The following is a 12,131-nucleotide window of genomic DNA, read 5'->3' on the forward strand; positions in this document are numbered from 1 at the left end:
TAACAGCAGCTGACTAATATATCAGCTAGAAGACAGAAATTTGTCCCTATAGACAGCCTCTGCTATGTACAATGCATGTTAAATTGAATTGAAATTATTATTTTTTCATAAAATGTTTGGGAAAATTTCATTTTCAGTTTTTGGAATTTGATTTCAGGTTTCCCCCTTTTTTGTTTTATGGCGCTATATTTTCCCCTTCAGAAAGCCACAGGTTGTTTTGAAAATTGGAAAAAAAATCACTGAGATAAGCTTTTATGTTAATTGGGTATGTACCCCTGGACTTGACACAATTGGGTAACACAGAAACAAAATTGGTTAGGCCATCCTTAAAAAAATGTTTGTTTGCAGTAACGCTACCGACTCACAAAATTTGCCCCTACTCAAATTTTTTTTTCATGGTCTGGATAATAAAATTTTTCTTTTGAATCGGAAAATTATGTCTTGTGCTTTGTTTTCGTTCTTTTAAAGGTTAATAGAAGAAATAAAATGTTATTAAATTAGAATTCAGTTATCAATTTATTAATTGTTACCAGATTATCAAAGCATATATTGTCCAGCATTTTGAAATTCCATGTTTATTTGTGAGTACAGTTCAATAAAAAAAAAAAAATCGACCTACCTACCCACCTTGAAAATTCTGGGTCGGGTTACTGCAAACAAACATTTTTTTAAGGATGGCCTTATCATTGAAAAATTTATTAATTTATAGAAATAGTCTCCTTCCATCCGTCCAACATTTTTGTCCAAAGCATATATGCCTCTGTTCAAATAATTGTTATCAATGTACAAGTCCGAGTTCAGACACTGTTCAATGGCTATTCTCACTCTCATTTCTTCTTGTGCGCTTTCATTGCCAAATAACAATATGCTACCTGTTCTAGGCAAACAGTTGCCGTCCGCCGTAACATTTACTGGCAACATCCCTCCAAGGCCTAGGAACTTCAAACTTGGTATGGTGATTGGTCATGATCAGTAGATGACCCCTATTGATTTGGGGTCAAGGGGTCAAAGGTCAAGGTCACATTGACCTCTTAGGTAAAAAATGTTTCCGATCAATAATTAAAGAACCCTTAGGCCTAGGAACTTCAAACTTGGTATGGTGATTGGTTATGACCAGCCAATGACCCTGATTGATTTTAGGTTAAGGGGTCAAAAGTCAAGGTCACATTGACCTTGTGGGTAAAAACTGTTTCCGATCAATAACTAAAGAACCCCTAGGCCTAGGGACTTCAGACTTGATATGGTGATTAGTCATGATCAGTAGATGTCCCCTGTTGATTTTGGGGTCAAGGGGTCAAAGGTCAAGGTCACATTGACCTCTTAGGTAAAAACGGTTTCCGATCAATAACTAAAGAACCCTAAGGCTTAGGAACTTCAAACTTGGTATGGTGATTGGTCATGACCAGTAGATGACCCTTATTAATTTTGGGGTTAAGGGGTCAAAGGCCAAGGTCACATTGGCCTTGTAGGTAAAAACGGTTTCCGGTCAATAACTTAAGAACCCGTAGGCCTAGGAACTTCAAACTTGGTATGGTGATTGGTCATGACCAGCAGATGACCACTATTGATTTTGGGGTCAAGGGGTCAAAGGTCAAGGTCACATTGACCTTGTAGGTAAAAACGGTTTTCAATCAATTAACTAAAAACGCTTAGGCCAAGGAACTTCAAACTTTGTATGATGATTGGTCATTGCCAGCAGATGACCCCTATTGATTTTGGGGTCAAGGGTTCCAAGGTCAAGGTCACATTGACCTTGTACTTAATGACGGTTTCTGACCAATAACTCAACAACTCAAGTTGTCTTGGTTGATATTTTTATATTAAACTAAAATGCTTTTGGTATACACATTTGAAGGTCTTATGTAATATAACAACTTGGCTGTCATGATTCATAAAATTTATGCATATATTATTTGGTAAGATTTGAAATAACTTAAATTGCTGCACACAACCTATGGGGTCATAATAAGTATTACCTTGTGACTAGTCATGACCAGTAGATACTAGATAACCCTTATTAATTGTTTGTTCACTGGGTCAGAAGTCATGCATAATAACCTGATCACATGACTAATTGGCTGCCGATAGGGGGCAAACATGTTTTACAAACATATCTTGTTTCAGTATGAAGGGCTGAGCTTACTTCTTTCAGTTTTGCAAATCCTTCTGATCCTGATAGTTCCATTATGGTTAATAATGAACTGAAATACTGCTGACGTTCATTTTCTGCATTTGATGTTTCTGATCGTCCTCTTGTTTTACCTGTCTGTGGTTTTTCGTCTGATTGTTTCACTGTTTTACCTTTCTTTGGTTTTTCTTCTGATTGTCTTGTTTTACCTGTCTGTGGTTTTTCTTCTGATTGTTTCACTGTTTCACCTTTCTTTGGTTTTTCTTCTGATTGTCTTGTTTTACCTGTCTGTGGTTTTTCTTCTGATTGTTTCACTGTTTTACCTTGCTTTGGGTTTTCTTCTGATTGTCTTGTTTTACCTGCCTTTGGTTTCTCTGATGTGGACTTCTTTGATTCATCACCTGCTTGAGTTTTACTTGACTTTGTTTGTTCTACGAGGGTCGTCTCTTTATACGAGTTCACATACTTTGAATTCAAACAATCAGGGTTGCCAGCTTCACACTTTATGCAAAAACACGACAGATTTCGAGCCTTGAAAGTGTTTCTGGTTTGAAGATTCAATACTTGGTGGATTTTTCTAGTGTCCTGCACAGTCTGTGCTTTCATTATACCAGGTCTCTCTCTGTCTATTTCCCCTAATTTCACTAAATGAAATGTTCTTTTTGAAAACGGCGAGTCTGATTCTAAATTTTTCTTACAGTATTGGTACAGATCTTCTGCATCATTTATAACCGTCTGATTAGCTACAATAGCTCTGTCAATACACCGATTCACAACACCGGTTTCAGCGTCACATTCACTTTTTCCGTGTTCAGAACCATAGTAATTTCGATTGATAACATCACTTGAATCTGCCAATTCAGCAAACGGTCCCTTGGACTTATACTGACAGCTACATCCATCGCTAAAGATGACTTTCCTGTTTGGTTTGCAGCCTCCAAGTTTCTCTTCAAGTTCAATATCAACTATCTCCTGAAAATGCTGAACTGCATAATAATCATGGCCGTTATCCTCTGAGATCACTATACTTGAATTTCTTACTAAACCAGTGTCTGCCTTGTAAAATGTGATGATTGGGTGCATTGTAATTTGGCCAGCTGTATAGAATGCTCCCTTGATTTCATCTTGATATTTGATTTCTCTATTCTTTGCAAAGTCCATGACTTGTAAAATGTCACAAGTGGGAAGTTGATTCTTGATTTGATTGAACTGAGCAATTTGCCAATGTGCTGTGTGAATGTGTTGGAAATAGCTAATTGCTTGAACTGGTCTCTTAAGAACTCCTTCAAGCATGCCTGCTTGTTGCCTTGCTTTGTCACAACCACTCTATTTGGCCATCATGTTTTGGGCAGAGCAAAATATCTAGAACATCAGTTTCACGTGTTTTTTTTCCTGTCCTTGTCAACAACAGCTCTACTCAAGCAAAGCATTTTGTAAAGTACATTGACGCAATAAACACAACAACAAAATTCCCTATCAGAAACACTCAATAGACGAACATTCTTTGTCCGCAATGCAGAGAACTTGCCAAGGCTCACACGTTTTGTTGGATTTTCAGCTAGATATTTAGAATGTGCTGCTTTTAGAGATACTTGCATCGCATACCCAGGTCCATCCTTTGTTGTGTATCTCTTCCCTGGCAAGACTCTTGAAATATCTTCCCGAAGAAAAATTGTCTGAATTGAATTTCTATCAACGTGAGATTTTCTTTTCATGATAGAACCTTTTTTATGTGCGATATGTCCTGCTCTATATTTTTTTACTAAATGCTCAGCGACAATGACAGAAGAAGCCTTCGAACTTTTCAACATCAGTCTGTTTAATAGCTAGTACCTTTCTGGCATATTGCACACTTGTAGTTGACTTTGAAATTTTCAGCTGTTTTAGAGCTTCGACTTTCCTTGGTGATGCTTTGGACAGCAAATTATCCACAACTTTCGCAAATTTTGTTGGTGATTTAGGTATACTTTTCCTTACTTTTGATGTTATATTGTACTCTGTTTTTTTAGACGCAAACGGACTTCCTGTTGATGTTGATAAAATTTCCTTTAGTTTCGCTGCTTCTTTTCTATTTATCTTTTTTCTTTCTCTGTCCTTCTTTCTAATCCACATCTTTTTTTGCCACGACATTTCCTGTCTTTCTTTTCTTTTCTTTTGTCTATTGTACTCCCTTCTTGTTTCAATAATGTTCCTAGTTTGAGGTTTAGCCTTTGTACTAGGTGTTGAACTTTGGATGCTTATCCCTTGTTCTTTCTTTCTCTCCATATACCTGTGAATAAGTTTAAACAAGAGCTATTTATAAATACTTACATTGCTAAACATGTGTTAATAATGGTTTCGAAAGATTTGTACTAGTGACCAAGTATGATCCAGTTTCGAAATTGACCTAGATTTCATTGACACAAACAATTTGAAATAAGAGATCACAGAGTGATCTTGATGCCCACCATAGACCCATTTGTGGATGTTCCAAATTTTATCAAATCATTAAAGGCAATTCGGCGATCTTTTAATCCGTTCTATATGTCTAGATTACATTTTCATATGACGCAGCTAAGTGAATTTTTGTCATGTGTTGTGATCCATTTCAGTGTTTAATATTCTATGAAATGTACTAAATTCAATGCTAGATTTTACCGACCTTTTTTGTCTGCGTCTGCATCTCATTTTGATGTGCTTTTTTGGCTTTAGATTGCTCATTTCCTTTTTAGCTCACCTGTCACAAAGTGACAGGGTGAGCTTTTGTGATCGCTTTTCGTCCGGCGTCCGTCCGTCCGTCGTCCGTCCGTCGTCCGTCCGTAAACTTTTGCTTTAAATGACATCTCCTCATAAACCACTGAGCCAATTTCATCCAAACTTCACAGGAATGTTCCTTTGGTGGTCACCTTTAAAAATTGTTCAAAGAATTTAATTCCATGCAGAACTCTGGTTGCCATGGCAACCGAAAGAAAAATCTTTAAATATCTTCTTTTTAAACAACCCTAAGAGCTAGAGCTTAGATATTTGGCATGAAACATCTTCTAATGAGTGTCTACCAAGTTTGTTCAAATAAAAGCCCTGGGGTCAAAATTGCCCCGCCCCCGGGGGGTCATTGATTTTCCCTATATGCATATAGTAAAAACTTAAAAGATCTTCTTTTAAAGAACTGTAAGAGCTAGAGCTAAGATTTTTGGCATGGAACATCTTCTAGTGAGTGTCTACCAAGTTTGTTCAAATAAAAGCCCTGGGGTCAAAATGGCCCCGCCCGGGGGGTCATTGATTTTCCCTATATGCATATAGTAAACACTTAAAAAATCTTCCTTTAAAGAACTGTAAGAGCTAGAGCTTAGATATTTGGCATGAAACATCTTCTAGTGAATGTCTACCAAGTTTGTTCAAATAAAAGCCCTGGGGTCAAAATTGGCCCGTCCCAGGGGTCATTGATTTTCCTATATGCATAAAGTAAAAACTTAAAAAAATCTTCTTTTAAAGAACCCAAAGAGCTAGAGCTTAGATATTTGGCATGAAACATCTTCTAGTGAATGTCTACCAAGTTTGTTCAAATAAAAGCCCTGGGGTCAAAATTGGCCCCGCCCTGGGGGTAATTGATTTTCCCTATATGCATATAGTTTAAACTTAAAAAATCTTCTTTTAAAGAACTGTAAGAGCTAGAGCTTAGATATTTGGCATAAAACATCTTCTAGTAAATGTCTACCAGGTTTGTTCAAATAAAAGCCCTGGGGTCAAAATTGGCCCCGCCCCAGGGGGTCATTGATTTTCCCTATATGCATATAGTAAAAACTTAAAAAATCTTCTTTTAAAGAACTGTAAGAGCTAAAGCTTATATATTTGGCATGAAACATCTTCTAGTGAATGTCTACCAAGTTTGTTCAAATAAAACCCCTGGGGTCCAAATTGGCCCCTTTTCGTCCGGCGTCCGTCCGTCCGTCGTCCGTCCGTAAACTTTTGCTTTAAATGACATCTCCTCATAAACCACTGAGCCAATTTCATCCAAACTTCACAGGAATGTTCCTTTGGTGGTCACCTTTAAAAATTGTTCAAAGAATTTAATTCCATGCAGAACTCTGGTTGCCATGGCAACCGAAAGAAAAATCTTTAAATATCTTCTTTTAAACAACCCTAAGAGCTAGAGCTTAGATATTTGGCATGAAACATCTTCTAATGAGTGTCTACCAAGTTTGTTCAAATAAAAGCCCTGGGGTCAAAATTGGCCCCGCCCCCGGGGGGTCATTGATTTTCCCTATATGCATATAGTAAAAACTTAAAAGATCTTCTTTTAAAGAACTGTAAGAGCTAGAGCTAAGATTTTTGGCATGGAACATCTTCTAGTGAGTGTCTACCAAGTTTGTTCAAATAAAAGCCCTGGGGTCAAAATTGGCCCCGCCCCGGGGGGTCATTGATTTTCCTATATGCATATAGGAAACACTTAAAAAATCTTCCTTTAAAGAACTGTAAGAGCTAGAGCTTAGATATTTGGCATGAAACATCTTCTAGTGAATGTCTACCAAGTTTGTTCAAATAAAAGCCCTGGGGTCAAAATTGGCCCCGCCCCAGGGGGTCATTGATTTTCCCTATATGCATAAAGTAAAAACTTAAAAAATCTTCTTTTAAAGAACCCAAAGAGCTAGAGCTTAGATATTTGGCATGAAACATCTTCTAGTGAATGTCTACCAAGTTTGTTCAAATAAATATGCTGAAAACACAATTCTAAGTTAGTTTGTGAAAACACAGTTCTAAGTTTTTTGCCGCCTTTAACAGGACACGTGCCTGGATAGGAGATTTTGTTGACGACCTCAAGTAGTGTAGACGTTAAACAAGAAGGTAAATCAAAAGGATGACATTCAGAACTTAAAAGCTGTCAAAAGCTGACGTTCACAACATTAATGGTAACAATTGTTTGTACAATGGGTTAATAAGTTTCAAAATTAACTCTGGTGTTAAGCAAAACGCTAAAACTTTCAAATCATAAAATAAGTGGCCCTATCTACAAGATTAAACAAGTTTATTTGATTTTGTCTGTCAAAATGACTTTAGCAACTTCAAAAGAAATGACGTTCGCCTCCTTTGTCTGTCATGATTATGACGTTCATTCATGCGCATGGCTGTTTTTCAAAATTAACAGAACCTATCTAAGCGATCATCTGTTGCCCGGGAATCAAATGCATTTCTGACCTCAAATACAAAATGTCAGTGCCACAAAATGACTGGAATCGATAGAACACAACATCTTTGGAGAACGTCATTAGTTGCGAACATAAAATAAAGTTGACAGACACGATTAAACTTCAAAATACCAACCTAAATATTTCAGTTTCTACCCGCCCGCCATTTTTAAGCATTCGGTTTACTTCGGTGTTTACCTCAATGAACCCAATCAGAATGAATCAACGGAAAGTAACCCTCTAAGACAGTGCGCGATAGGTCGAACGTCACTAAAAAAAATTGACGGAAATTATGTTCGCAAATTATTTTTTTAGAAATTCGTACGAAAGTCGTACAAAAACTATCGATGGTGGCATTTTTTAACAAGGACTAGTTGTATCTATCTAACTAAGATAGCCTCATTAAACATTTGTGCTTACAAGCTTGAGTTTCTTCACATTTTGCAAACGTCACTCGATTGACAGATGTGCAGTACGATACGTACCAAAAATGAAATCCATAAAATTTCTTTCATTAATCAAACTAAACAGCAGGAGATGTTATTTTTAGCTCATCTGTGGTCAAGGTGAGGTATAGTGATGGGGCCATGTCCGAGCTGTCGTCGTGCGTCGTCAACAATTGGGTTGTTAACAGTCTAGCAGTCACAGTTTTGATTGGATCATCATCAAACTTTGTCAGAATGTTTGTCTCAATGAAATACAGATCGAGTTCGAAGATGGGTTATCTCGGGCAAAATCTAGGTCACAGGAGCTAAAAATAGAAAAAGCTTGTTAACACTCTAACAATTGGGTTGTTAACAGTCTAGCAGTCACAGTTTTGATTGGATCATCATCAAACTTTGTCAGAATGTTTGTCTCAATGAAAGACATATCGAGTTCGAAGATGGGTTATCTTGGGTCAAAAACTAGGTCACAGGAGCTAAAAATAGAAAAAGCTTGTGAACACTCTAGTGGCTGTAGTTTTCGTCTAAATATTCCGGCAATTTGTCAAGAAGGTTGTTTTGACGATATCTAAGTTAAGTTTGAAATGGGTCATCTCCGGTCAAAAACTAGGTCACAGTAGCTAAAAATAGAAAAGCTTGTTAACAGATTAGGGGCTGCAGTTTTCATCCAAATATTCTGGAAATTTGTCAGGAAGGTTGTTTTGATGATTTCTAGGTCAAGTTTGAAGATGGGTTATCTTCTGTCAAAAACTAGGTCACAGGAGCTAAAAATAGAAAAAGCTTGTAAACACTCAAGTGGCTGCAGTATTGATTCAAATATTCTGGAAATTTGTCAGGAAGGTTGTTTTGATGATTTCTGGGTCAAGTGCTAAGATTGGTCATGTCCGGTCAAAAACAAGGTCACAGGAGCTTAAAATAGAAAAATCTTTTTAACACTCTAGTGGCTGCAGTTTTGATCCAAATTTCCTGGAAATTGGTTAGGAAGGTTGTTTTGATGATTTCTAGGTCAAGTTTGAATATGGGTTGTGTCCGGTCAAAAATTAGGTCACATTGCCCAAATGTGGAAAAATCTTTATAACACACTAGAGGTCACATGTTTTGACTCAGTTGTCATCAAACTTGGCCATGATGCTTGTTTAAGACATTGCTTGGATTTGGTTGTGTCAGGTGAGCAATTCAGGGCCATCATGGCCCTCTTGTTTATTATTGAAAAGTATTTATATCAATAATAAACCGTACTTACCTTGGATTTTGGTCTTTGAATTGAAAAAATATACCAGGTAATTAACATGGTGTAAACGCCGGGACATAAATTGTGTCAAAGTGACAACGGATGTGCTATTAAGGGTGTAACGGTTTACCGGTATACCGATATATTGCAATATGAAAAAATAAATTTCGTACCGCGGTATGATTTTTGGAAAACCGGTATTTTATAAAAATCATAATTTTCAATTAATTGCCCTCTATATTTGTACAAATTTCACATAAAATCTTTAATTGGCGAATTTTATTGGCGCCAACGTAAGGTAAAAGTATCCGACAACTAGTACACTTAATAATCAATTAGCGGCCGCATAATTTACATAGGCGGCCCAAATGTGAAAGGTCACACGGGACTAGTTTTGTTTATCAAATTGTGTGACACTTTACTTTCTATTTATTCCTTACATTTTTATTAAGTTTCTAGTAAAAACATATACATACAATGTATAATAATAATATATAATGTTACTCCATCTTTACATCAAAACATATACACGACAATACGTATTGCAATATATTGCAATACGCTTCGGCAAAATGGCAATATATTGCAATACGGTTTTTTCCGTATTGTTACACCCCTATGTGCTATACATTTGCAGTTTTTTCCCTCAAAATGTCAGATTTATGGAATTTAAACAATTTTTTTTTAAGAACTATTTTCAATATTCTAATTCACTAGGCCTAGTAAATGAAGATACATTACAAGGTCGTTTAAATTTTTAAGCTAAAAAAAATTGACGGACAAAATGACGTTTTCACAAGTTTTAAATGGAATCTGTCATATCTCAAAAAGTATTTGAGGTATCAACTAGAAACTTCATAGGTGGATAGACCACATTTAGGAGGAGTGCAGTGCACTTGTAAGAATGATAACTCTACCCTGCATAATTTTTGAGTTATTGCCCTTGGTTATTTTTCAAAATTAATTTTTGTCAAGAGCATAACTCAAAAGGCCTTTGAGACATCAATATGAAACTTCATAGGTGCATAGTTCACACTCAGGAGGTGTGCAGTGCACAAGAATGATAACTCTACCTTTCCAGGGCGGCAGGATGCCAAAATGCCTGTCTCAAATGCATTATGGGCCGCTTCAAAATTAAGAAAACACTCTTTGTTAAGCATGATAAAGACAGAAATGACCGCCTCAAGTTCAAAACAAACCTTCTGCAAAAAATGTTAATGACAACCCTGCCTTTCTATTTTTGAGTTATGGCCCTTTGTTATTTTTCATACTTAATTTTTCACCCGAGTGGAGCATAACTCGAAAGTGTTTGAGATGTCAACATGAAATGTCATAGGTGGATAGATCTTATTGAGGAGGAATGCTGTGTGCAAGAATGATAACTCTTCCCTATATAATTTTTGAGTTATAGCCCTTTGTTCTTTTTCATACTATTTTGTCCGGAGCTTATCACAAAAAGAATTTGCAGTATCAACTTGAAACTTCATAGGTGGATAGATTTTAATGAGGAGGAGTGCAGCACACAAGAATGATAACCTACTCTGCATTATTATCCCCCGCGGATGGAATCGGGAGGGTGATATAGTTTTGGCATTGTCCGTCCTTCCAATCGTCCGTCCGTCCGAATTTCATTTCCGGACTAGTTCTCTGCAACTAATGGCTGAAATTCAAAGAAACTTTATGGAAATCATCAATATCAAGAGGAGATGTGCATATGTCGGCTTGTTCCGGTCCAACACTTTAACTCAGAGTTATGGCCCTTGATTAGTTATGCAATATGCATATAGAGTAAAAATCGTTTCCACGCTACTTCTCTGCAACTACTGGCTGGAATTCAACGAAACTTTATGGGAACCTTCAATATCAAGAGGGGATGTGCATATCGTAAGCTTGTTTCGGTCCGACACTTTAAACTCAGAGTTATGGCCTTTGATTAGTTATGCAGTATGCATATAGAGTAAAAATTGTTTCCATGCTACTTCTCTGGAACTACTGGCTGGAATTCAACGAAACTTTATGGGAACCTTCAATACCAAGAGGAGATGAGCATATTGTCGCCTTGTTCCGGTCAGACTCTTTAACTAAGAGTTATGGCCCTTGATTAGTTATGGTTATGCATAGAGAAAATCGTTTTCATGCTACTTCTCTGCAACTACTGGCTGGAATTCAACAAAACTTTATGGTCGCCTTCAATACCAACAGGAGAGGCGCATAGCGTTACCTTGTTTGGGTCAGACACCTTAACTCAGAGTTATGGCCCTTGATTAGTTATGCAGTATGCATATAGAGCAAAAATGGTTTCCGCGCTACTTCTCTGCAACTACTGGCTGGAATTCAACAAAACTTTATGGTCGCCTTCAATACCAAGAGAAGATTCCGCATATCATTGCCTTGTTGGGGTCAGACATTTTAACTCAGAGTTGTGGCCCTTGATTAGTTATGCAGTATGCATATAGAAAAATATTCGTTTCTGCGCTACTTCTCTGCAACTACTGGCTGGAATTCAATGAAACTTTATTGGAACCTTCAATACCAAGAGGAGATGGGCATATCATCGCCTTGTTTGGGTCAGACATTTTAACTTAAGAGTTATGGCCCTTGATAACTTATGCAGTATACAACCAGAGCAATAATCATTTCCCTTGATAACTTATGCAGTATACAACAATTGTTTCCGTGCTACTTCTCTGTAACTTAACTGGCTGGAATTCAATGAAACTTTATGGGATGAGTGGCCTTGTTCCTGTCGGACACTTATAACTCAGATTTATGGCCCTTGATTAGTTATGCAGTATGCATACATCTCATTGGCATTTCCAGATATTACTATTTAACACAGAGTTATGGCTCTGTTATTCCCCTGAATATTTATCAAGTTCAAAGAATATTACTGTTTATGCCATGATAAATATATAAATAAAGGCTTATGTCTTCAGTTGTTGCGCTAGTAATAACCAGTACTCGGCGGGGGATATAAATTCAATGAATTTGCTTGTTTTTCAGTTATTGCCCTTTGTTATTTTCAACCATCAGTATTCATATAGGTTTCAAATCTGTAATCACTTCAGCCATCAGTTTTCATTACCAAAAGACCTCTTAAAATTGAATTATTCTGCTCTACTACATATACATTCTTCCAATGAGCAAACACATTTAGCAGGGGATGG

General features: G+C 36.9%; 1 protein-coding gene across 1 annotated transcript; it reads right to left on the bottom strand.

The window, feature by feature from the left end:
- Positions 1-1,682: 1,682 nt before the first annotated feature.
- LOC132714607 (uncharacterized) lies at positions 1,683-4,734 on the bottom strand. The gene is made up of 2 exons (XM_060697501.1): positions 3,907-4,734; positions 1,683-3,438 (listed from the first exon to the last, which is right to left on the bottom strand). Exons 1-2 carry the CDS (start codon positions 4,391-4,393, stop codon positions 2,063-2,065), a joined length of 1,863 nt encoding a protein of 620 aa, XP_060553484.1. The 5' UTR covers positions 4,394-4,734; the 3' UTR covers positions 1,683-2,062.
- Positions 4,735-12,131: the final 7,397 nt, after the last annotated feature.

This window comes from Ruditapes philippinarum, unplaced genomic scaffold (assembly GCF_026571515.1).
Source record: "Ruditapes philippinarum isolate M1 unplaced genomic scaffold, ASM2657151v2 ctg3575_1_1_1_1, whole genome shotgun sequence".
NCBI lineage: Eukaryota > Metazoa > Mollusca > Bivalvia > Venerida > Veneridae > Ruditapes > Ruditapes philippinarum.